The 24,980-nt window shown below is 37.7% G+C and overlaps 1 protein-coding gene across 1 annotated transcript in view; it reads left to right on the forward strand.

Annotated features, from left to right (window-relative positions):
* LOC124721530 (protein purity of essence) overlaps positions 1-23,678 on the forward strand; it is a 482,247-nt gene extending 458,569 nt beyond the window's left edge. Inside the window, exons 82-83 of the mRNA XM_047246550.1 lie at positions 335-494; positions 22,995-23,678. Of these exons, the coding sequence (XP_047102506.1) occupies positions 335-494; positions 22,995-23,062 (228 nt within the window). The 3' untranslated portion in view covers positions 23,063-23,678. The remainder of the gene's footprint in view (positions 1-334; positions 495-22,994) is intronic.
* The last annotated feature ends 1,302 nt before the right edge of the window (positions 23,679-24,980 follow it).

Raw genomic sequence — 24,980 nt, forward strand, 5'->3', positions numbered from 1 at the left:
GTGTGCTGCTCAGCCTGCATGTGGTTTTTAGGATGTTTCCTACGTACGACTAGGTGCGTGATTCTTTCACAAGAATAACACTACATGCAGACAGTTGGGGTGCACACAACCCTTCCCAGGGGGTAACAGTGTGACAACAGGAAGTGCATGCAGCCACCCCTTAAATTAACCATGCCAAATCTGTCCATAACTCTGCTGGCCCTGCTCTGATCTGGGACAAAAGCACAAGAAAAAGCTGATGTTTTACAACATACAAAATACTAAATACTATTACTTTCATTGTTTTGTATAAAGTTAATGAAATTCAGTGATATTGTGTAATGATGTGTTGCAGAATTTGGCAGTGTCCTATGAGAAACTGTGGCCGTCGACTCTCTCAACATTTTTGCGACATAACGATGAGTTGTTATTGAAGATGTCAGAAAAAATTTTCGCCTTTTACACAGAGGACCTCTTACCATGTGCTTCGTTTGAAGAAGCGTTTGATGTGTTAGGTAAGTATGTTTTTTCATTTACTTTTCTTGGTTGCACCTATGAACTTTGTGATGAAAATGCTAAGTTTTTTTTTTTTTTTTTTTTTTTTTTTTTTTTTTTTTTTTTTTTTTGCATTATTTATTCTGATTCCACATCAAACGAAGTAATTCTTTGTGAAGAGAAAATGATAATGAAAACTCTCCATAAAGAAAGTACTTTGTGTGTATCCTTCCTGCACATGAGGGATACTATTTGAAGTTACAAATATAAAATGATATTTATGGACCTCACGGTATTGCAGGCTCTTAATAGTTACTACGTACAAGAAATCAGAGGACAAGAACAATGAAGGCACAGAACATCTCTGAAGTGCATTAAATAGGGGTCTTTGAGAGAAGACAGGATGTGTGCGCTCCATTTTCATAAATCTTTTGTGTTATTCTTGCTTCATTTTGGATGCTCAGTGTGCAGATAAGTATGACCTACATAGCCCAAAACCAACAACATTTTCCACACTGATATGATTAAGCTGGTCACAGATGCATGTAGGACAATTTAATAGACATCCTTTGTGATGAGGCCGCAGACATGCCATTTACCATGCAAAAGCAGATAGTGCATTGGGCATACAGGCTCTTTTATTCTAGAATTTCTGTCATTCCAAATGGTATCATTCCTTACCACGAAATCAATTTTCTTGTCCTCAGGGGGTTCACGTCTCGACTACATGATTGATGAACAAAAGGGATCCCAAGCCACTGTTCCATTACTAACCTTTGCACATGGGAAGTGTAACTCTGACTGTCCTATGTATTCCTCCCTTTAGAGGGCTAGCTAGTAGTAATGGCTGTGTAAGAGTGTGAGGACCCCAAGGCCACAAGCTGGAGGATGGCCAAATGCCACCAGTCTATTACCATTAATTTGGGGCATGTTTCAGTGACAACCTGTGGGAATGAATGTGTGACTGCCCTGGTTGCAATGAAAGTACAAACCTCAATTAGAAAAATGAAAAAAAATTTTTTTGTCATCAGAATGTTTGTTGACAAGATGGAACACTTTTGAGGCAAAACGATCACTAGTAGGCAACCTCTGGGGAACCTGACATGGCCCTGCATCGATGGACTCTGTACTCACCAGCTGCTTGTTGGAATATTCCTTTAGAGATAGTAACAGAACATACCCCATAATACAAAACATGTTTGTTATGATAAAAATGGAGGATCATTTGATAAAGTATTACTGTTACATAAATCCATTAAGAAACTAGGAAATAATGATCTTTTTGTTGAGACAATAGCAGTACAGGAAGTAATAAAGTTAATAAAAATTAAGAAAACTGGAAAGTACGCATTCATAGTTTAGCTGCACTTAACACGTAATTCAAATAAAGGGGTTGCAACGTGCTAAGATATGATGAATATAGACACAATAGAAAGAATGGGAACCAGAAGAGGATCCCTGGGATGCAATGTAAAAAAAGGTTGATGACATGCTGAGTGTCTTAAGCCAGCTTAATTCAAGTAGAAAGATGTAATTCTGGCACCAAGATCAGCATATGCAAATAAACATACAAGGCTGCATTTGAGAAAAAAATCCACACTCAGTTCTAAAATTATTCATGCAACTAAAGAGATCAATCACTAGTGGCTAGAACTAGTTTATATCCAAGGACAGTGCAATGATCTTTACTAAAGAAGAGGAAGGTTGCATCAATAGGAGAACCATGGACTAAAAATGTATAGTGAAAGCCGTAAGGCTGTGGGGGTATGAACTTAGAAGCACCAGTAACGGAACGACCTACTCATATTGCTCCTCTCTCTCTCTCTCTCTCTCTCTCTCTCTCTCTCTCTCTCTCTCTCTTGTTGCAGAGTTATCACGATGATGAAAGGAGGAGATACAGAAATCTATTGGAAAGATGGCACTGATAATTTTAGCAGAACTTACATGGAGAAATTGTAACTTCTACTGTGGACAACACTGGTCCATGTCCAAAAGAGAGATATTTTAGGCTCCCTGAATCTCCTGTACCACGGAGTTAAAATTTTTATGGGAATAATGACATAGGAACAATGACATCATTGATGAATGTATGGATGATGGCACCATTGTGTTCATCAGTGACTTAAATCACATACACCACTTGACTATGTGGTGTATCAGTTCATACTTCACCCTTAGTAACATTGTGCAGTGTCTGCTCACTCCCACATAATTATATTGATAGTGAAATCCTAAAGAAATCTCTGCCATTTATTCTCCTTGTATACATTAACGGACACAGTGTGCTTTGAGACTCTTCCAGCACCTGCCCCAGAGGTTGAGTTTTAGATCATCTGCTTCAATTATAAGAACTTCATTTTCTAACTGTGGATAAAATAATGGATTTCAGCACTGCATTGGTGTTATTCCAAACACAATCATATTTGCTCTCATGCCCTTGCAGATAATGCTTCATAGGAACTAGGAAGTGACTTCTTGTCCAGCAACACACAGCCAAGAAGCTTCAAGAGAGGAAAAGAGAGAAATTTCTGAATGACAGCAGCAGAAATAGATGCTCAGTGAGCCTAACAGTGACATTGTCCAGGAATGGGCAGACCATATTACAGAAGTAACCCACAAAGCCATTGATGGGTCCATTCAGAAATTTGCCTTTTGTTTTAGGGGACAACCTGTTCTGTGGTGGTATAGCAGTTATAATATTCATTAAGGAACAGACAGCTGATGCTATGAAGATCCAGAAGCAGTCCATTCATAGAAAATATAACAATGTTTCAGTTAGCCAGAGCTAAAGTTCGAAAGGTGTTTAAGGAAGATTTCTGGGACATCATAAATATACCCAGTCACAACTGCATTGAATAATGAGATCCTAGTGTCCAGTCCAACAGATGTGTGGCACAACACTTCATCCATATCACCAGCTTAGTCACAAATTTGATCTGCATCGTGACACTATAAACAGGGAGAGGCTAAATTTTTGTGTTGGACATCACACAGGTGCACACTCAACAGCAAAAAGACTTAGCCACTGTAAACAAAATTGTAGGAAAATCTGACCATTTGGCAATAGAAGCATAAAAACTGGGTCAGGGTGAGAGATCAGACAGAGGAAGTGGGTCACTGATTCAGGATATGAGAGATATCCGATGCTCACTGTGTATTCACCTATCCTTTTGTGCCAAGGATTGCTTATTGTACGACACAGATTATGGACCTGACTGAATGTTTGAATCGCAGCGACAGAGTCTGCATACAAACAAATATGAGGCACAGATATCTGTTTGTCGCTCCCTTATGTTATATTTATGTGACCCACAATTTTTCATTTAAGCAAGAGCTGATGAGCAGTAGTATGAGAAGACAGGTTGATGTTCCCAGTAAAGGTATGAGTGAAGTTTATGAGAAGACTTATGATGCAGAGGTTTTATGAATATTACTTGCCAGTTGTTGGTCTGGCAATTTAAAGAAGATGAAAAATGTAAATGCTAAGTAATAGTCCTCCAGTGAGCTTCAAACCCACAGCAAAAACAGCTATTGCTTTAGACAGTGGTCACATTTAAATGTTAGCAAGCCAGTGCTGTTTTTCGTGCTCTGTCATCGCCATAGTGACAGCTGACACATATAATTTGCGATGGAATGATGTTTCTGGACTCAGAACCATAAATCTAATAACCCGATTTTGCATATTAAATGAAAGTCGCTTAGATTATTTAATGCAAGTGACAGAAAAAATCAGGTTAATTTAGCAGGATAAATCTGTGCCATTCCTGAAAGCAAGTTGACAATCGCAGAGTAGCCAAACATATCATACAGTGTTGCCAGTTTTAATAGCCACAGGAGTAGTATGTTTATGCTGCCTATGTTTCCTTGAGCAGGCTTGAAAGTGCAGAATGTATCTTGCCTCTCAAAGATGCGTTTGGCAGTTGACAAAGGGCAGAAATATCACCAGTGTTAACCAATGACTTTTTACTCCCATTTCTGATACTAGACTTACGGGCTAGGATGTAGATACTAAAATCACTCAGGTGCACTGACTGCAAGCTGAAAATCCTTAATCAATAGCTGTAACAATTATTATTGTTTTTCTTTCTCAAGGATGCTGAAAACTGAAAAGTCAATCACTGGTTGTAGTGTAAGAATTATACACACTTAACACAACTTATGATCATTATAGACTTTAAAAAGATTTCATGAAAACAGTGTCATTGGCACTACCCCAAAACAGAGGAATGCAAAGCCAATAACAGAGCATTCATTGCAAAATGCAAACATCAACAATGAAATTCTGTAAGCTACTTATAATAAAAAGCCTCATATCATACAAGTTAACTGTGCAAAGGAACTATGCTCAATATTCGCAATTACTGAAAAAGTGCGGTGCAAAAGGTTCCAGAAATTAAAACAGAGAGTGTATGAGTAAAAAGGAATGCAGTATGCTGACTCCACAATCTTTTAATATGTCATTCTAAAGTAAAACTGTCAGTAATCTATAATAAACAGAACAATGCAAAGTAACTTCTGACCATAATGATTACAAAGCAATCATTGTTGATGGTACTTTCTTAAAAGCAAGAACATCCATATTAACAAACTGTTCAGTTTGCAGTAGGCTTATAATAGAAAGAGACAGAAATAGCAATAAGAAGTTTATCTAGTTGAGAGTAGAGCTAATTACCAATGTAGTGCCTTGCAGCCTGTCCAATTTTTTTGTTAGGTTATTGTCTGACGGGTTGATATTAACCTCTCTAGGCCATCGCAGTGTTTATGTGAGAATCGTCAAGGAGCAATTGTTAGAACAAACTGCTATATTAACTAGCAATTAGTGAAATAAGTTAGCGATCATTGTCCGAGCTCAACGCTTGCATTTTTCAGCATGTCCCAAAACAGTCATAAAGTCTGTACACTACTTTGTGGTTGATAATGCCTAGAGCACATTTACTTGTCTGCAGAAGCAGCCCACCAGCTACTTTTTAACTGAAAGAATTGTGCAGACAACTAGTGCAAAATCAGAATGACCAATATACAGAAAACTTAGTAATCTCACAGATGACACTAGCACAGACAAACATGAAAAAGTCATTGGAAAATGTAACAATGTCGTCAGAATTTTGGCTAAACTCAGAAGCAGGTCAAACAAAATAACATGGTTTATTGTCAGTGCAACAAGTCTCGTAACAGCCATTAACTCCCATAGCTAGTCATTTGCTCTGCAAGGCTACCTTTGCTTAGTTACACCATCTTCTTCTGTCTCCATACATTATGCTTTGGGGGAAAAACTGCTGAGCACCTGAAGCTCCCACTGTCAAGTCCAGCACTTCTGCACTAAATCACAATGCTCATATTCAGATGTTTACTGGTTATGAAATTCTGTGTCCACACACAGAAACAGAATTTATTCTTGTGGTACCCAGAATGAGCTCAAACAATTTCTGTTGATCCCATATGTCAGCTTTGATAAACTGATATATTGCAAAAATAAATCTGCATCGATTTGACCACAGACTTCTCTTCTATCCCCAACAAGGGACAACAACCAACTCGTCAATTCCATGAGTACCCACCAGTTCGCAAAAGTTTTAAGATTAATGCATTTTTGATAATTGCCACTGTAGCTACTATTTGTTTGGTGTCTTGATGCACCCATGAGGCTTTACACTACTATAGGCTACTTTGCCCCTAAAACTACTACTGTACAATTTTCCGAGTTCTGACCAAATCTCAGGTAAGTATCTCACTGTAAACATCAGAAAAGTTCTCATGATATCACAAGAAACTGTCACATCAGATCCAGGCCAACCCACATCATTAATAGTTGTATACAAATGGAAACATCCAGCTTGCCTACCATTCTCAGCCCATAGTTTGTTAGTGAGCAAAAGAGGTGGAGGGTTTGAACAAACATCAGAAGAAATCTTTTACATATTTTGGGTGGGATGCAGAAGGTGGCAGTAGAGGACAAGAAGAAATGAATTTGTAATAACAAAAAAAAAAGCCTTAAAAATTCCCTCATAATTTATTACTTTTCAAGTATGTATGCAGAGAACAAATGAAAGATAAATTTAATATTTAAAAATAAAGGAAAACTAACTCATATTTTATCACCTCGGGTTCAACACATTTCTGTCACAAAGTGATCTTCCACCAGCTATCACTGATGGAAAATTGAGAAAATACAAGTAAAGAAAATAAAATGTTTTCAGTGCAGTAATATCTTGTCCAGACTCTCCTCATTATTTGTAACTTTAATCATGCATCTTGACATGGACTCTGTGAGAAGTCGGACATAATGGCCAGAAGAGACAACTTTCTTCCAGGCTTCAAGAACGCAGTCTCAAAGTGCATCAAAAGAAGTTTTCCTTAGTTAGTTATTTAGTTTCGTGTTCCATGGACCATTGTGCCCAAAAGATCATAGTCATATGGAATGAGTCATTTTAAATTCACACCACAAATTAATGTGTACATATGGCTACATTCTGAACATTTCTGAGCTTTTTTCTTCCCTGCTCCCCACAAAAAAAAAGAAAAAAGATATACAGTTAGTAAATCCTACACACCACTTTCTGCACATTACAGTAACTGAAATTCTTCTATGGAATTGGAGGAGTTGTCAATGTGAAACCTTCTCAGTTTGTTTTCAAATCTTTCTCTTGCTGTCTGTTAGACATTTTATATCACTGGTTAAGTGGTCAAATTTTTTGTTGTAGTGTTGTGTCCCCTTTTTGTGCAAAAGGCAGTTTCATGTGGAGTTACGAACGTCACTGGTATTGTAATTATGTACATCACTGTTCCTTTTGAACTGTAGTGGATTATTTACAACAAACTTCATGAGGAAATAAATACAGTATGAAGCAGTGGTCAGGATGCCCAACAGTATGATCATGGGCAAGCATGACATTATATTCTTACAGCATGTTTTTCCTTCTTCCTTAAAGATGAGTTGTCCGAAAACATTATTCAATATGACATTATTGAATGAAAATATGCAAAATGTGTCAACTTACTGATTTTTGTCTCCCCAAGATTTGCAATGATTCTAAATGCAAATGTAGCTGAACTGAGTTGTTTTAGGAGTTCCAAAATATGCATTTCCCAATTTAAGTGCTCATCATTATGGACACCTTAAAATTTTGAAGTTTCCCTCCTATTTATTATTTCCTTGCCATATGTTACACTTATCGTTGGTGTAGTACCCCTAGATGTGCAGAAATGAATATGTTGTGTCTTTTTAAAGTTGAGGGTGAGACCATTCACAGAAAACCAGTCAATGAAACTTTTAAGAATTTTGTTTACAATTTTTTCTGTTCTTGTATATGTGCTTGGATTGATTACAATACTAGTGTCATCTGCAAAAGAACTAATTCTCCTTGTTGTATATTAGATGCAAGATCATTCACGTAGATGAGGATCAGTAGTGGACCAACGATTGAGCCTTGGGGAACTCCTGTGCGCGATTTCTCCCCAGTCAGAATTATGACCCTCAGACTGTATTGGTTGATATCATCAACAATTTTTCTCCTTTAGGCCCAACAGTATAATACGTGCCTTATAACGACATGATTATTAGAATAGAGTGGAACTTTGATGTTACATTCTCCAATTTTACTTTTTTCATTATTCTACACCATAAATTTGTAGTCCCTGTGAAAAACCCATTAGATCAATCATAAAAATCCCCTTTTTTTATGCTTCATCCTAGTAAGATTGACTCGATTCTACATCTCACTTGAATTCATCCCAATTTCTTCCTATTGACATTAGATGTGAATAAACAAGTTATAAGTGGCACAAACGATAGACAGTTTGCACTATGGATGATGGTAGAGTTAACGGAATATTATAGGCAGTTGCGGAGAGGGGAGACGAGAGAGAGGCCATGCTGACGTAATCTTGGTCTTGCCAACGCTACTTTCAGCATTTAGCTTCACCGCCCAGTGATGGTGGGTCAGGTACATTTCACACTACTTTTTGTAGGAACTAACATAATGATAACATGGTGACTCTGTGAAGGTGATAAAGAATGAGACTATCGGTTTTTGATCACTATAGTGTCAAGTTGATGATTATGGATGTATTAGTGACAGGAGAATCTCAGTTTTAGCAAGAACTCTGGAGGGGAATATCCTTGTGTTTGCACAATGTACGAAATATTCATGACAAGGAAGAGTATGAATGTTATTGTTCATTGTTTCACTTGCAGCAATTTTAGCTGTCCTTTTAGGTTTGTGCCTACAGCAATTTTAGCTGTCCTTTCAGGTTTCTGCCTAACCACCCACTTGGAAATCTTCACATGTTCGGAAATACATAGCAAAATATTTGTGACAAGGAACAATATGAATTTTATTGCTGCTCATTTAACTTGCAGGAATGTAAGCTGTCGTCCTAAGTTTCTGTCTAACACTGCACTTGGGAATCACCTTTCATTTGGAAATAAACAGGCAAATATTTATTTCATCATTCATTATCTAACCTGACAGAAATGTTTAACAACATCGAATATTGCAGAACATATTGTATTATGGCCATGGTTGGTTGGTTGGTGTGGTCTTCAGTCCTGAGACTGGTTTGATGCAGCTCTCCATGCTACTCTATCCTGTGCAAGCTTTTTCATCTCCCAGTACCTACTGCAACCTACATCCTTCTGAATCTGCTTAGTGTATTCATCTCTTGGTCTCCCTCTACGATTTTTACCCTCCACGCTGCCCTCCAATACTAAATTGGTGATCCCTTGATGCCTCAGAACATGTCCTACCAACCGATCCCTTCTTCTGGTCAAGTTGTGCCACAAACTTCTCTTCTCCCCAATCCTATTCAATACTTCCTCATTAGTTATGTGATCTACCCATCTAATCTTCAGCATTCTTCTGCAGCACCACATTTCAAAAGCTTCTATTCTCTTCTTGTCCACAGTAATTATCGTCCATGTTTCACTTCAATACATGGCTACACTCCATACAAATACTTTCAGAAATGACTTCCTGACACTTAAATCTATACTCGATGTTAACAAATTTCTCTTCTTCAGAAGCACTTTCCTTGCCATTGCCAGTCTACATTTTATATCCTCCCTACTTCGACCATCATCAGTTATTTTGCTCCCCAAATAGCAAAACTCCTTTACTACTTTAAGTGTCTCATTTCCTAATCTAATTCCCTCAGCATCACCCGACTTAATTAGACTACATTCCATTATCCTTGTTTTGCTTTTGTTGATGTTCATCTTATATCCTCCTTTCAAGACACTGTCCATTCCATTTAACTGCTCTTCCAAGTCCTTTGCTGTCTCTGACAGAATTACAATGTCATCGGCAAACCTCAAAGTTTTTATTTCTTCTCCATGAATTTTAATACCTACTCTGAATTTTTCTTTTGTTTCCTTTACTGCTTGCTCAATATACAGATCGAACAACATCGGGGAGAGGCTACAACCCTGTCTTACTCCCTTCCCAACCACTGCTTCCCTTTCATGTCCCTCGACTCTTATATCTGCCATCTGGTTTCTGTACAAATTGTAAATAGCCTTTCGCTCCCTGTATTTTACCCCTGCCACCTTTAGAATTTGAAAGAGAGTATTCCAGTCAAGATTGTCAAAAGCTTTCTCTAAGTCTACAAATGCTAGAAATGTAGGTTTGCCTTTCCTTAATCTTTCTTCTAAGATAAATCGTAAGGTCAGTATTGCCTCACGTGTTCCAGTGTTTCTACAGAATCCAAACTGACCTTCCCCGAGGTTGGCTTCTACTAGTTTTTCCATTCGTTTGTAAAGAATTCGTGTTAGTATTTTGTAGCTGTGACTTATTAAACTGATAGTTCGGTAATTTTCACATCTGTCAACACCTGCTTTCTTTGGGATTGGAATTATTATATTCTTCTTGAAGTCTGAGGGTATTTCGCCTGTTTCATACATCTTGCTCACCAGATGGTAAAGTTTTGTCAGGACTGGCTCTCCCAAGGCCGTCAGTAGTTCCAATGGAATGTTGTCTACTCCTGGGGCCTTGTTTCAACTCAGGTCTTTCAGTGCTCTGTCAAACTCTTCACGCAGTATCATATCTCCCATTTCATCTTCATCTACATTCTCTTCCATTTCCATAATATTGTCCTCAAGTACATCGCCCTTGTATAGACCCTCTATATACTCCTTCCACCTTTCTGCTTTCCCTTCTTTGCTTAGAACTGGGTTTCCATCTGAGCTCTTGATATTCATACAAGTCGTTCTCTTATCTCCAAAGGTCTCTTTAATTTTCCTGTAGGCAGTATCTATCTTAACCCTAGTGAGATAGGCCTCTACATCCTTACATTTGTCCTCTAGCCATCCCTGCTTAGCCATTTTGCACTTCCTGTCGATCTCATCTTTGAGACGTTTGTATTCCTTTTTGCCTGCTTCATTTACTGCATTTTTATATTTTCTCCTTTCATCAATTAAATTCAATATTTCTTCTGTTACCCAAGGATTTCTACTAGCCCTCATCTTTTTACCTACTTGATCCTCTGCTGCCTTCGCTACTTCATCCCTCAAAGCTACCCATTCTTCTTCTACTGTATTTCTTTCCCCCATTCCTGTCAATTGTTACCTTATGCTCTCCCTGAAACTCTGTACAACCTCTGGTTCTTTCAGTTTATCCAGGTCCCATCTCCTTAAAATTCCCACCTTTTTGCAGTTTCTTCAGTTTTAATCTACAGGTCATAACCAATAGATTGTGGTCAGAGTCCACATCTGGCCCTGGAAATGTCTCACTATTTAAAACCTGGTTCCTAAATCTCTGTTTTACCATTATATAATCTATCTGATACCTTTTAGTATCTCCAGGATTCTTCCATGTATACAACCTTCTTTCATGATTCTTAAACCAAGTGTTAGCTATGATCAAGTTGTGCTCTGTGCAAAATTCTACCAGGCGGCTTCCTCTTTCATTTCTTAGCCCCAATCCATATTCACCTACTATGTTTCCTTCTCTCCCTTTTCCTACACTCGAATTCCAGTCACCCATGACTATTAAATTTTCGTCTCCCTTCACAATCTGAATAATTTCTTTTATATCATCATACATTTCTTCAATTTCTTCGTCATCTGCAGAGCTAGTTGGCATATAAACTTGTACTACTGTAGTAGGTATGGGCTTCATATCTATCTTGGCCACAATAATGCGTTCACTATGCTGTTTGTAGTAGCTTACCCACATTCCTATTTTCCTATTCATTATTAAACCTACTCCTGCATTACCCCTATTTGATTTTGTGTTTATAACCCTGTAGTCACCCGACCAGAAGTCTTATTCCTCCTGCCACCGAACTTCACTAATTCCCACTATATCTAACTTCAACCTATCCATTTCTCCTTTTAAATTTTCTAACCTACCTGCCCGATTAAGGGATCTGACATTCCACGCTCCGATCTGTAGAACGCCAGTTTTCTTTCTCCTGATAGCGACGTCCTCTTGAGTAGCCCCGCCCGGAGATCCAAATGGGGGACTATTTTACCTCCGGAATATTTTACCCAGGAGGACATCATCATCATTTAATCATACAGTAAAGCTGCATGCCCTCGGGAAAAATTACGACTGTAGTTTCCCCTTGCTGTCAGCCGTTCGCAGTACCAGCACAGCAAGGCCGTTTTGGTTATTGTTACAAGGCCAGATCAGTCAAACATCCAGACTGTTGCCCTTGCAACTACTGAAAAGGCTGCTGCCCCTCTTCAGGAACCACACGTTTGTCTGGCCTCTCAACAGATACCCCTCCGTTGTGGTTGCACCTACGGTACGGCTATCTGTATCGCTGAGGCACGCAAGCCTCCCCACCAACGGCAAGGTCCATGGTTCATGGGGGGGGGATTATGGCCATAACGACCGTGATAACAACGCTAAGTTGAAAAAAAAAATTGGAATGCAGCGAGCTGCGAACATATGTGACATGCTTTGAAGGAAATAAATAATCAGAATGTGCAAAGTCCACACGGAGGTCGTTCACAAGCACTTGCAAAAGTCGATAGTCAAAAGCTCATTAGTGACGTCAGAACTGCAACAATGCAACATAAAGTAGTGTGAAGCTGCGTCCACAATGCCACTGGAAATGTGTTTCTGTTGAAAACATTTATTTCCTACAGTGTATCGCATCCATTTCGGACTTCATTTCTTGTCTCTGCTTCTATCCAGACTGGCAGTAAACATCTCTCAGGTTATTCACACCGTTTGCAACACTATTTGTTCTTGAATTTTTTCATATTGTGAGCGACATCATATCTAGAGACGAGGAAACTCTAATGTTTGCTGCTGCATTATCAATACTCAAAGTTACACGCAAACAAAATGAAATATGTCATCGTTGTTCATTCTTTTTTATTTACTTGTCATAAGCATATCTCAGTGTTTCATCAATTTACAGAATAAGTTTGCATTTATAAGATAATTTCGTAATTGGTTTTAAAACTATGATATTATTTTGATGGAGAGTTTGTGTAGTAGATGTTAATGGTTGATAAAATCAGACTAGTTGTTGTAATAAATCGATTTGTTGGTTTGCATCCAGTCGTCATCTTTGGTGTGTGAAAACAAACTATAGAACAACTGGTGGGAAAAACTTGGTATGTATGGGAACTGAGTACAGAAGACACCTCTAGTTTCTGTAATTTCACTTGGATATCATCTAATGATTTTGAATTTCTGACATATATGGTATCACCGTTCCTTAAAAAAAAGGATAGAAATTGCAGGAAAACAATTACACTCAGACGTGCTGTTAGTCTTAGTTTTTTGTCAACGGGAGATTCATTCCAGAGCCTTGAGTTCTTATTTCACATTTCGAAGCAAGCTACAACAAGCAACCCTATTTTCTATTGTACACAGTCTTTCTAAGTATTCTTCCAAATGTAGCAGCGGTTTTTTGGAGAGCGTTTTGTTTTATTACTGTTCCTGTACTGCTTGCAAACTTAATACAGCAACACCTAACAAGTCTATACAGCAGATGACACTATGCAACATATAAACATATGCTTGTACTTTGCAGTGCGCACCATGCATTGATGGCCTGAAACATTGTTTCCTTTGATCCATACCAACATTGCTGTGAATAGATGTTTCTGTGTTTCAAAAGATGTTTCCAAGCAGTGTCCACATCAAGTAGCCAGAAAAATGTTTCGAAAACATGCTTCAAGCTTAGTGTGTACATGGTTTGAAGTCCACTCAACCAAATTAAACTTCCATTGGCTACAGAAGGAAAATACACACAACCATGTGTTAGATTCCGATGCCATTCACCTTACTTCACAGTTTTCAGTTTAATTCACCATGTTCATCAATTTTTGCTTTTTTTCTGGGTGAACGGAAAGGAAGTGTTGGCTCAAAAATGTGTGTTTTGTTGTATAATTTATGGTCATAGCAGATCGGAAAATAGCTCGATTACCTTTTACCCAGAAAACAGTTTCAATTTTTTGATAAGTTTCTACTTGCTGTTACACGTCTACGATTTTTTAAGAACTGATGAAATTCATTACCACAAATTATTGTAGAAACCTTGTATTGTACATTTGATTTCCTTCACTTGTAGAGATTTTATACATTGTACTGGGGAGGATTGTGATTTTTGATCATATATGCCAATTACATATGTGTTCGCTTGTATTTTGGAAGTTTCACCGTTTTCCTCAATCCTGCAGTTTTCTCAGTTTTACAGTTTTTAAGCCTGGACCTAATGAAAATGTAAAATACAGGTTTCACTGTAGTCGCTTATAACAACAAATCTTTATTTATGACAGATTGTTTCGGCATGTATAGCCATTGTCAAGTACATCTAGACTGATGTGACGTCCATATTACATCGTTAGTGAACTGTCTTATTATTGTTACTGTTTTAATAAGATGGTAAATGATGTAATATGTTGAAAATAAGACATTAATTATGGCGTGACAGTAGTTTTACAGTTCTGCTCGTACTGTATTATGTCTTTATAGAGATTATGCTAATGAACAGTGATATTAATTTTATCAACTAAAATTTGTTATGATAGTATTTGCTTGTTGCATATGCTACTTCCAATTTAGCCAGTTTTGTGTTCTAAAAGTTCAATAAAATTTTTGAGGTTGTACTTGTGTCCAAATTCTGTATGCTCGTTTAATATTTCTTGTGGGTGTTTTCTCATGTGTGTATAAATTTCCAGTTCTTCAAAAACATTCAGAGCAAAATCTTTTGATATTCAGTGTAGAATCTGGAGTGTATTTTCGATTGTATCAGCAATATGGTTTTGATTTTTCAAGTATAAAAAGAACCTTGACCAATTATTTTCACTCTCTCTAATGTGTGCCTTTTATCTCACATTAAAATTTCTTCCTGTTTCTCCAATGTAAAAGCTATTACAGCTGCCACATGTAATTTTGTATATGCCTGGACTTTCATATTTCAATGGTCCAGTGGTGGTGAAAGTTAATTTTGTAGAAGGCTTTAAAAAAGTGCATTAATTTTGTTGGAGATTCTACCAAGGTAGACTGCTGGTACATATTTTAGTTTCTGTGTGGGTGATGGTTCTCATGTTAGGCATATCTCAGTATGTGTTGTGTTCTGCTTCGGTGTTTTACACTTCTAGTATAATTTGGTGATTATGTTGGGGTCAAAGTTATTTGTATAGGCTCTAAAGTGAAGTTTGGTAAGTTCTTTTTGAATTGCTGGTTTTTCTAATGGTTGGTTATTTAATCTAGTAATCATTGAATGGAAAAATGCTAGTTTATGAGCAATTGAATAACAGGAATTGGCATTTCTAACGTTGACAGAAGTGGTATTCTTTATATAGATATCAAGTGTGTGTTTATTATTTTTGCCAATTTTGAGGTCTAGATAGTTAGTGGTATTGTCTTTCTCAATTTCTATAGTGAAATCAATTTTAGGTTGTTGAGTTTTTGGTGGACATACTCGTTTCTGTTAAGTATGACTGCACTATTCCCTTTATCAGCTTCTAATGCTATAGCATCATTTAATAGAAGTTCATGATTTATATTATTCAGAATTTTGTGTTCTGCTTTGGGCTGGTATTTTTCTGAATTGTATTTACTGTGACACTGTAATTAACATTTTATTTTCAATATATTACATCATTTACCATCTTTTTAAAACAGTGACAGTTATAAGACAGTTCACTAATGACATAATACGGACATCACATCAGTCTAGACATATTTGAAAATGGCGATAAATGCCAAAACAGTCTGTCATAAATAAAGCTTTGTTATTGTAAGCAACTATTTTGGCACACTATTCTAATAATGATGTTGTTATCAGACATATATTGGTTGACTTACTAAGAACAACTTTCTACTTTCTTTTGGTTAGTTATGACATTATCCGTTGGTTGGCTGTACTGTCAATCCCATAAAACTTCATCTAGGAGAATACTGTGATGCAGTCAGTCAGATGCCTTAGATAGGTCTCAGAAAGTACCAACCAGCGCTATTTCATTATTTACTACTTGTAAAATCTGCTGACTGATCATTTAAATGGCCTTCCCAGTAGAACAACCATTCTAAATCCCAGACTGATTGGCTTGAAAGTATTATTGTTGCTTTCATTCTACCTCATCTTAAATGTTCTCCACTGGAATCATAGCAGCAGCCTGTGGCAGCCAGTCTACAACATGGATGCCCTTGTGGGACAGCTGCTGCTGAACAAATGCAGAATTATGCATAGGTCATCAGCTCATGGTTACATTGATAGATGGCGATAGATGGCTCTCAGTCATGGTGCTCCAGGTTCAATTCCTGGCAGCATTGAGGATTTTTTGTGCTCGGAACGTTTGTGTGTGTGTGTGTGTGTGTGTGTGTGTGTGTTTCTCTCATCATTGTCATGCAATTCACTGAAGTGGCATAAAATAAAAACGAATTGAACCGCAACTGGCGACTAGGGTCTCTTGGCCATTAATGCCTTACACACATTTCATTTTTTTCTTCAGTGCATACCATTTGCACTTAATGAAGCCTCACATTCTTCACTATATGAGCATACGGCTTGATACCAAGAGTTCCCTAGATTCTGTGAAGCCCTCCTGATTCTTTTGCAGAAATCCAGCTCCGTCAGGAAGCTGATAGCTACCGACTTCTCCTTATAGTCACTACATATTCTTGACAATGTCTTGCCGTTCATGACCTTTAAATTGCTCTTGAACCATCGTTGCGCATGAAAATTCTGTTTTCACATGCTGCGTTCAGGTGGAGCTCCACAAATGCCACCTGGTATTAAACATTTTGCTCTCTGAGTTCCTGTTTCACAGCAGGTCTGTGTGCATGCAGTCCAGTTTGCCTCACCCTTCAGTGAACAGTGCCACTTTAGCTGTAGGAGTTGATCTCTCACCACAACTGCTTCATGTGTAAGAAAGAAGCTGTCGGCTCTTCTGCACAAGTTCTCTGTCCTGGTGCATTTTCAGTCTGTTCCTGCCCGAGTCAGGAAATCTGTTGGTAGTGCATCTTTCAAAATAATTCCTCCAACATCTCTTTGCAGTGGTAGGTGGCACACCACACATCCTGCAGAATCTCTACCTGAAAACTTACCTTCTTCAATCAGAGCTTGACTCTGTCTTGAACTGAATGCTATCAGTAAGCAGTTGCAACTGACAGCCTGCAAGGGCGATTTCTGCTTGCCATTCTTATACTGATGCCTGAGGGAAGAAATAAACATTTATATCTCTGTCAAAAGGAGCAGTAGTTGTGTCATACCGAGGAAGACCTGTTCAAAAATTCTTGCTGCTTTAGGTCTGCCCTTAAGCCAATGTGGCTTCAGCTTGTGGAGGTTGAGTGAGCCAAGTTACTAAGGTGCTTTTTTTTTTTGAGATCGTGGAGTAGAATCCCGCCTATGAAATTGATGATTTTGTCTTGAGTTTGTGTTCACCCATGCATGCCTGTCTGTGTGTCCCTGAATAAACATTATTAAATTAGTCTTAAGAAACTTGCTTTTATTTTTAACAAATAATTGATAGCTGCACTGTAAAGTTGCTAAATACCAGTAATTAGCATCTATAGCAGGCATGTGTCTGAGGCCAATTTCTTTAAGAAATATACATCCAAGTAAAGAGATGCAGATGGAAATAGGCGGTAAGAATAAATCGCTGATTCAAATGTATTCCAAGGCACAGTGATTTTCACACAACGTTTGTGTTGTCTTTTTGCATACTCAGTAAGACTGAATCGTTGTAACACATATCTGCCCAACATTGAATACCTAAGCAAAAGGGAAAAGAATCATGTGTACTGGAAATACCTGTAGCCCACATATATGTAATGTATTTCAGGCCACTATTGGTTTTTCTTGAATACCGTGCATTTACTGGGTCCAGAGCTTGAGTCTAGGCATATGCCGTTGACGTTCTGAGGTTCCAGTCATCACAGAGGTGGGTATTTAATCCACAGTTTCCAATGCACAGGTAACTTCCCATAGTCATCCACGACGTGAACTTTGATAATAAGTGTTACTGCCACTTAAACACTGTCGCTTGGATCCAGGATACCTAAAAACTCATCAAGATGCCATATATGTGACAGGCATGGTCATTTTATCTGCATATTGCAGGTGTTTACTGACTCGTGCAGCTGCAGGCTAGGCACTTATTGGAGTACAGTCCGTGTAGTTGAATAAAACTGCTTTAATTATCTTCGACATCATCTGCATGACGAGATATATAAATATCAGATCAGTATGCCAAGTCTGACATGAGTTGTAAACTCCTCTAACACCACCTCATTTACAGTCATCCATCCACTATCAACACCACGAGCATAATACAGTTAAAGTGGTGGTAAATGATTGATTCAAACATGCATAATGACACCCAGTGGTGTGGTTGTTGGTTTGTGTATGTTTGTTACTAGCAATTAAGTGTCCTGCAATTGTTCAAAGGCCTCTCCCAACATTTTTCAATGTTGTGTGTCCCGTACTAATGTTGCCATAGTGGTCCATCACATGATTGGCAGTTATCTCCTGATCGCTGATCTTCTTCCTCCTTTTTTTTTTTTTTTTTTTTTTTTTTTTTTTTTTTTTTTACAGGGGCATCCACATGATATACAGGTCCTAGCATTCGCATCCAAGACAACCATATATGATATAAACCTGAATAATGTTACAAACCCCATGAAGAAATTCGAGACTTTTTTTGCCATAGAGGGGTTTATGGAACTGTATTCCACAGTGTTGACATTGCACCAGATACTATGCAAGCATTTTAGTCATGGTAATGGAAAGTGAAATAATAGACATATGTGATGGACCAAAATTGTTGGTATATAATGGTGCATTGTGATGCAGTTGCTACTTAACGACAGGAAGATACAGCGAATCGTGATTTTTACTGTTTTCATGTATTTGCTGTGATGTTTGGTTTGAATTTAATGAATATACCAAACAAAAAGCCCATTAGTTTGAACTTAACTCATTACTCAAGCTGCGAATATCTGAAGGTTCCAGTTACTTCATAGAGCTTTGAATTACTTCTAGAAGTCCATAAGAAACTTTGCATGTTATACTTAATATATTTTCTGACAAGTAAGTGATCCAGTAACGTTGTGGTACTAATTTGTTAATTCTGCTTATTCATGAGAGCATTAGCCCTTGCATAGTCACACTGGGTCAAAATTACCTGAGGTGTTTTTTTACGTGACATTCTGAAACTTGAGTGTACTTGGAGTTATTGTTGGCCCCATTGTTTCACAGTAAACTGCTGTTACTGAGTGTTTGACCTGATGCCACTATTAGCGTTCTGGCATTATTGCCTGTCGGATCCGATGGGAGTGTTTGCATTACACAGTTTTTTCACCTGTGACCCTACGTGAGTGTGTGTCTTCGGCCACAAATAACAGAGTTTGAAGAGGTGGGTGTCTTCTTTTTGGCGTAAGTAAATTTAATTACTTACCAATTTTATTTTTATATCACATTTTCTTTCTTAGCCAAAAGGAAAGAGACTGGCTGTTCTTCATTTCCTGTCAGAGAATGCCTAAAATATTGACTGATGAAGAAAGTATTGCAGAATTACTTCACAAAGATGATGAGAATCTGTGGGAAGATTCTCTGATTTTGAAGACAACTGTGTTGAAGAAAATGAACATGAAACTGATTCAGTCATTTCTGTTACTTTTGGTGGTGAAATGGTGACTCTAAAAAATGACACTTTTTTTTCTGGGCAGAGATGGTAAAAGCAAATTGAGCAGCCAGCCATTTAGTTGAAGTACCATGCTAAAAAGCACAATATTATTAACACACATCCGTCTAGAGCTTATGGCACAGCAAAGGGAACAAAAACATCGGAACAGACCTTCTTTCTTTACTTTGACGAGAATATAATTGAGAGATTAGTTACTTGCTTTATGAAAACTGCCACAAATTTTGAGAGGAGTCGTGATGCTCAAGTTACAGGTCAATTTGAAATGAAGGCATTGCTAGGCTTATTACTGTTTGCTGGAACCTACAGCTTACCATCTCCACTTCAGAGATACGCGTGAGCCGGACGGAAATGGAACTTTTTTCCAAGGCTATGTCTTACCAGGGATTTTTGTTCTTGCTTTTCTCTATTCAGTTTGATAACGCCACTGACTGACATGAGAGAAAGAAGGCTGGCAAATTGGCTGCTATTTGTGCATTTCGTCTACTCACAGGGGTAAACTTTATGAAAGCCTACACCTCTACGGATTATTTGGCGATTTATGAGCAACTCATTCCATTTCAAGGTGGTTGCTCATTTAGGCAGTATTTGCCTGAAAAACCTGAGAAATATGGAATAAAAGTGTTTGCCTTAGTATATAATAGAACATTCTACTTGCACGCATTTGAGGTGTATGCAAGAATGCTGCCTGATGGTCCATTCAGGCAGTGTTATAGTCCTTCAGATGTTGTTCAATGCCTTGTTGCTCACATAAGAGACTTGGAAGGAACATAACTGTTATACCATTGTCCCACTTGCCAGAACACTGCTGGACATGAAGCTTACTTTAGTGGAAACATCATGGGGGGGAGAGCATGAAATTCCTGCCAAGTTCCTGCCCAGTAAAAACACGAATGCGAGTTAAAGTTCATTTGGTTTCGCGAAAGAAATGTGCTAACATCATCAATTCAAAGTGATTCCAAGATAGATTCAGAGACAGGTGTTGTTACCCCCCTCTCACACACACACACACACACACACACACACACACACACATTGTGAATTTCTACAATCACACTAATGAAGCAGTGGACACATGTGACCAGGTATGCAGCAATTATAGCGTTGGCCAAAGAAGAAGATGACATCTAGCTGTGTTGTTCGACTTTCTAAATCTCTCTGCTCTAAACTTATATATCATTTACAAAATGAACGCTAATCAAAATATACAAAGAACAACATGTCTGGAGAAGCTTGCAAACAACTTCATCATGGGGAGTGTTATCAGGAGAACAGGTAACAGCCATATACCCCTCAATGTTAGGAACAGAATAACGTAGTTTCTGATGGCCATAGGAACAGGAATACAACAGCAGGATCAGCGACATCAAACACTGTAAACAGAAATTGGTCTAACATTGCACAAACAGAAGAGATGCCTCATCAAAGTACAAATGACAACAAGCATTAAACAGTGTGTGCTACTTGTATGGAACATGTATGCAAAGTGCATTCCAAAGTTATCTACATAAGACGCTTAGCTCACTGAAATATTCTGATGTTCTGAAAAGCTCTGTGTTATTGCTGTATAGCAGATTTAAGTATTAGGTTACATTTCTTTTGTTCCTCACATAATAAATCAAAGTGTCATTAAATGTTGTTAATTACATGCTGTTTTCTTCATTTATGTCCAAAGATCATCCATAAATCAATGCATTTCTTTTTTTTATGTTACTTCTTGTCATGCAAGTACTTACGGGTTAATAGCTGTTTTAGAGGTGTATAAGTACTCTTTAACATCCTTACTAGTGCACTGCTGGTCGAAGTATTCTACTGTTAATTTATTGGGAAAATGTAATCACTGCTTCCAAACACTCAGGGGTGTTAAGTATTAAGTTTAGCTGTACGGATTTATAAAGTTTGGTTCTGTCCTTTGAGAATAGCTCTCCAAAAGTTGCTTTTGGAGCTGGATATTTTCTCTGACACAAGGCACCATATCTTTCACAACATAAGCTACTGGAAGAAAAATGTTTGAATTATAGTGAAACTGATGTGCAGTAAGGTGAGCTATTTCATTACTCTCATACTTGATTTCAAAATTTGAATGAACATTGTCCAAGCTTTCGCCATCTTTTATATTCTAGTGAATTCATACAAACAATAAAAAAATAGAAACATAGAGCTTTGAACTCTGCACCTTCAGATTACCATTCCACTCCTTTAACGATTAGGTAATGAAATATGGGTGTTGGAGCAGTCTCCTTGAACATATGTTCATCTAATGTAATTTTGTGGCTTTGAACTTCATTCTAAAATGTGTGAATTTATCATTTCAGCTTGCAAAAGATGAGAATGAGCAATTTTAGGAAAAAAGAGAAAAAAAATAGTTTTAAAATTGATCTTTTATTCTTGATTAATCATGAATGGTACATAGTGAGGCCTTATAAGCACATTCTTAAAACTTTTGTAGCCTCTGTGCCTCATATTTGTAGTTATCCAGATGTTGTTGCTGCAGTTCAAACATTGTCAGGTCTGTAGTCATGTTGTAAAGTAAGCAATCCTTAGCACATAGGGCATAGGTGAATACATAGTGAGTGTCAGATATAACGTATCATCTCAATCAGTGACCCACTTTCCCTGTCTGATATCATGCCCTGGCCTGACTTTTATGCTGCTGTTGCCAAGTGATCCAATTTTTCTGCTGTTTATCACAGTGCTTCAGTTCTTTTGCTGTCAAGTGTACAACTATCCATTTACAATCCCTACTTTGCCAGAAACAGGTAAGATTCAGTGTAGCATTCTACATAATCCCTATTTGTGATCAGAAGTACCCAGCCTAGCTGCTTTAAGGAGAATGTGGAGTGATGACCACTACTGCAACGAATGCCTTTCCTAAAATCAAAAAAGGATAGTGTGTGGTATCACCCTTACATCTTGCATGGGGAAAGACTCTAGAACTGATCACTAACCATCATCTTGTCTAGGTTTTGGAATCCAGAAAGCTACGTAGCTGCTCCCAATATGGATTTAGAACATACCACCTTACTGCAGTCTTCTTTGATATTGAGAAAGCTTATCTTGAAAGCACAAAATTGCTGATCCCCTTGATCGATTGGGAATATGAGGACACCTTCCTCTTCTTATACTTCTTCTTTGATAAAATGTTACTTGCATTATAGTGTCAGAGACATGGTGTCAAATTGCTTCTTTCAGGTGAATGGTGTATCCCAAGCAAGAGTAGGTAATATCATTTTTTTGTCATTGCCATCAGCAGTATTAAATCAACAATAAGGAAACCACTGAAGCACCTGTATTTTGTCTATGTAACTAATACTTTAGGTCTCCTTTTCGATCCACATGAAATTTTTTAGCTTATAAATTTAAACTTTCCTGATGTACTAAGTTGTGATACCAGTTATTTCTGTTACAGAGTTAAGAGCATCATTGGATACAGAGCCATTAGCACACATCCAGCTCGTCCTTTCATATGGAGCCTAGTCACCAGCCCCGAATATCGAAAAGACGTTCATAATTTCCTTTGGAGAAGCAATTTGTGATTTTACACATTGTGTTTACGTAAAAACTGAAACCATGTGACTTCAAAAAATTAAATAGTGCAATTTTTTGTGAACAGATGTACATAATGAAAAGTGAACTTGTGACATGGACTGTGCAAATACAGCAAATTTGATGGTGTTATTTTTAAGTCCTTGGATGTTAGGAGTGTCTATAAAGTGTGGACTTTTTGGAATAAAAATTACAAAATTTCGTGTAGAAAGTGACATTTTAATAATAATTAGTGAACATAACATTGTGTAACCTTTCATGCAGTGTAGAGTGTAGTGTTTCAGCCCGAGTGAAAATTATTTCCTATGTAATTACTCCCAGTGATAAATTTGAGAAAAGGTGCTTCATCCTTTTGTTTATTCCACCCCTGAAGAGAGGAACCGACGGCTTCTGCCTTGCCTAAAATCAATGGTATGTATCCCTGATACTCAGTTTGCTTGTCAAGAAACATATGCAAAGCCCAACAAACAGTTTAAAAAAATCACTACTGTTGCAGTATGTCTAATCAGAAGTACCCCAAGTGTTGAATAAATTGTTTTTAAAGATATTTCTGTAGTGTGGCCTATGATTTCATCGATTTTTTTGAAGCAGATGCAGTTATGGTAAGGTCAATATGTTACACAATCTAGGTCTCTTGTGGCATTGATGTAGGTAACAATAGTCCAGTTAGTGATATGAGTGCATCACTGTAGCATATTAGTATGCTTACAAACACTCTATAGTCAAATACAGTATTCTTCAGAAATAATTGTTCAAATAAAGAAATATTTTTGAGAGGAAAGTGCTATTCAGAGTTAAAGCATCACATTGTGCACTATCATGAGTCTGTAGTCCTTGCAAAACAGTACTTATTCATTCTTTAAAGGTACTTAGAACTGATTATCATCATCTGAATAATAATTTGTCATATTATACATCTTAATGCAAAATTCTAAGTTCTTGTAGTTTAAGTCAAGAGCAGTGTCGGACTTCGTTAGAGAAAAGATGTGACCTTGCAGTTAAGTTTCAAGCATTCAGGAAGTTACAAAGGTTTCTTACGTGTGTATCTTCTGTTCAATAGTAGATAGTGCAGCCTCATCTTCAAGTAGGATTCATAGCGTGACTTTGTGTGCTGTCATTGTATGTGCCAAAAGTTCCTTAGTCAGATTAGTTGCAAGGCACCATTGGGAAGATAAGTTGCTTAGGAAGGTGGCTAACACTCTGTGGTTGATTAAACTGAGTGTTCGGCCGTAGTCTTCATCTTTCCAGCCATTAATACATAATTATATCTTCATATGGCGGTGTGCTATGTTGTAACTTAATGAGTTTTACATCATGATGAGGCCAAGAGTTGCCTTACCAGCTGAAGTGCCCTTATTTTTTAATCATACAATAAAATTACTGTGATACGTGTTTTTGGATTGTATGTTATCTCCTCCTATCTGAATCTCACTGTATGTCTTCAATGCTAGGTATATTCATTGTATGCTTCCATGTTAATATTAAAGCGGTATTGGGTGAACATTGAAGGGCAAATTTCTGTATATGAGTATGTCATGTACATCACCAGAATGAATGATAAATTTTATCAAAAAGACAGTTCTCTTGAGTAAACTATACAATAAAACAGTTTCTGACCAGTACTTTCCTTCGTGAGAAATGTGAGTACTGTCAATAAAAACTACTCTAGCTTTTGGAACTAATATGTGAAGAGAAAGGGCTAGAGATGTGAAGGTTAAAAATGAAGGACAGATCAGTCAGACCCCCCCCCCCCCCCCCCCCAGCTGAGAGGGACCCACCTATAGTGGGAATGAGGGTAGACCTACCCTCATCACATTCTCTTAAGTTTAATCAATGCCAAATTTATGCA

This window comes from Schistocerca piceifrons, chromosome X (assembly GCF_021461385.2).
Source record: "Schistocerca piceifrons isolate TAMUIC-IGC-003096 chromosome X, iqSchPice1.1, whole genome shotgun sequence".
Taxonomy (NCBI): Eukaryota; Metazoa; Arthropoda; class Insecta; order Orthoptera; family Acrididae; genus Schistocerca; species Schistocerca piceifrons.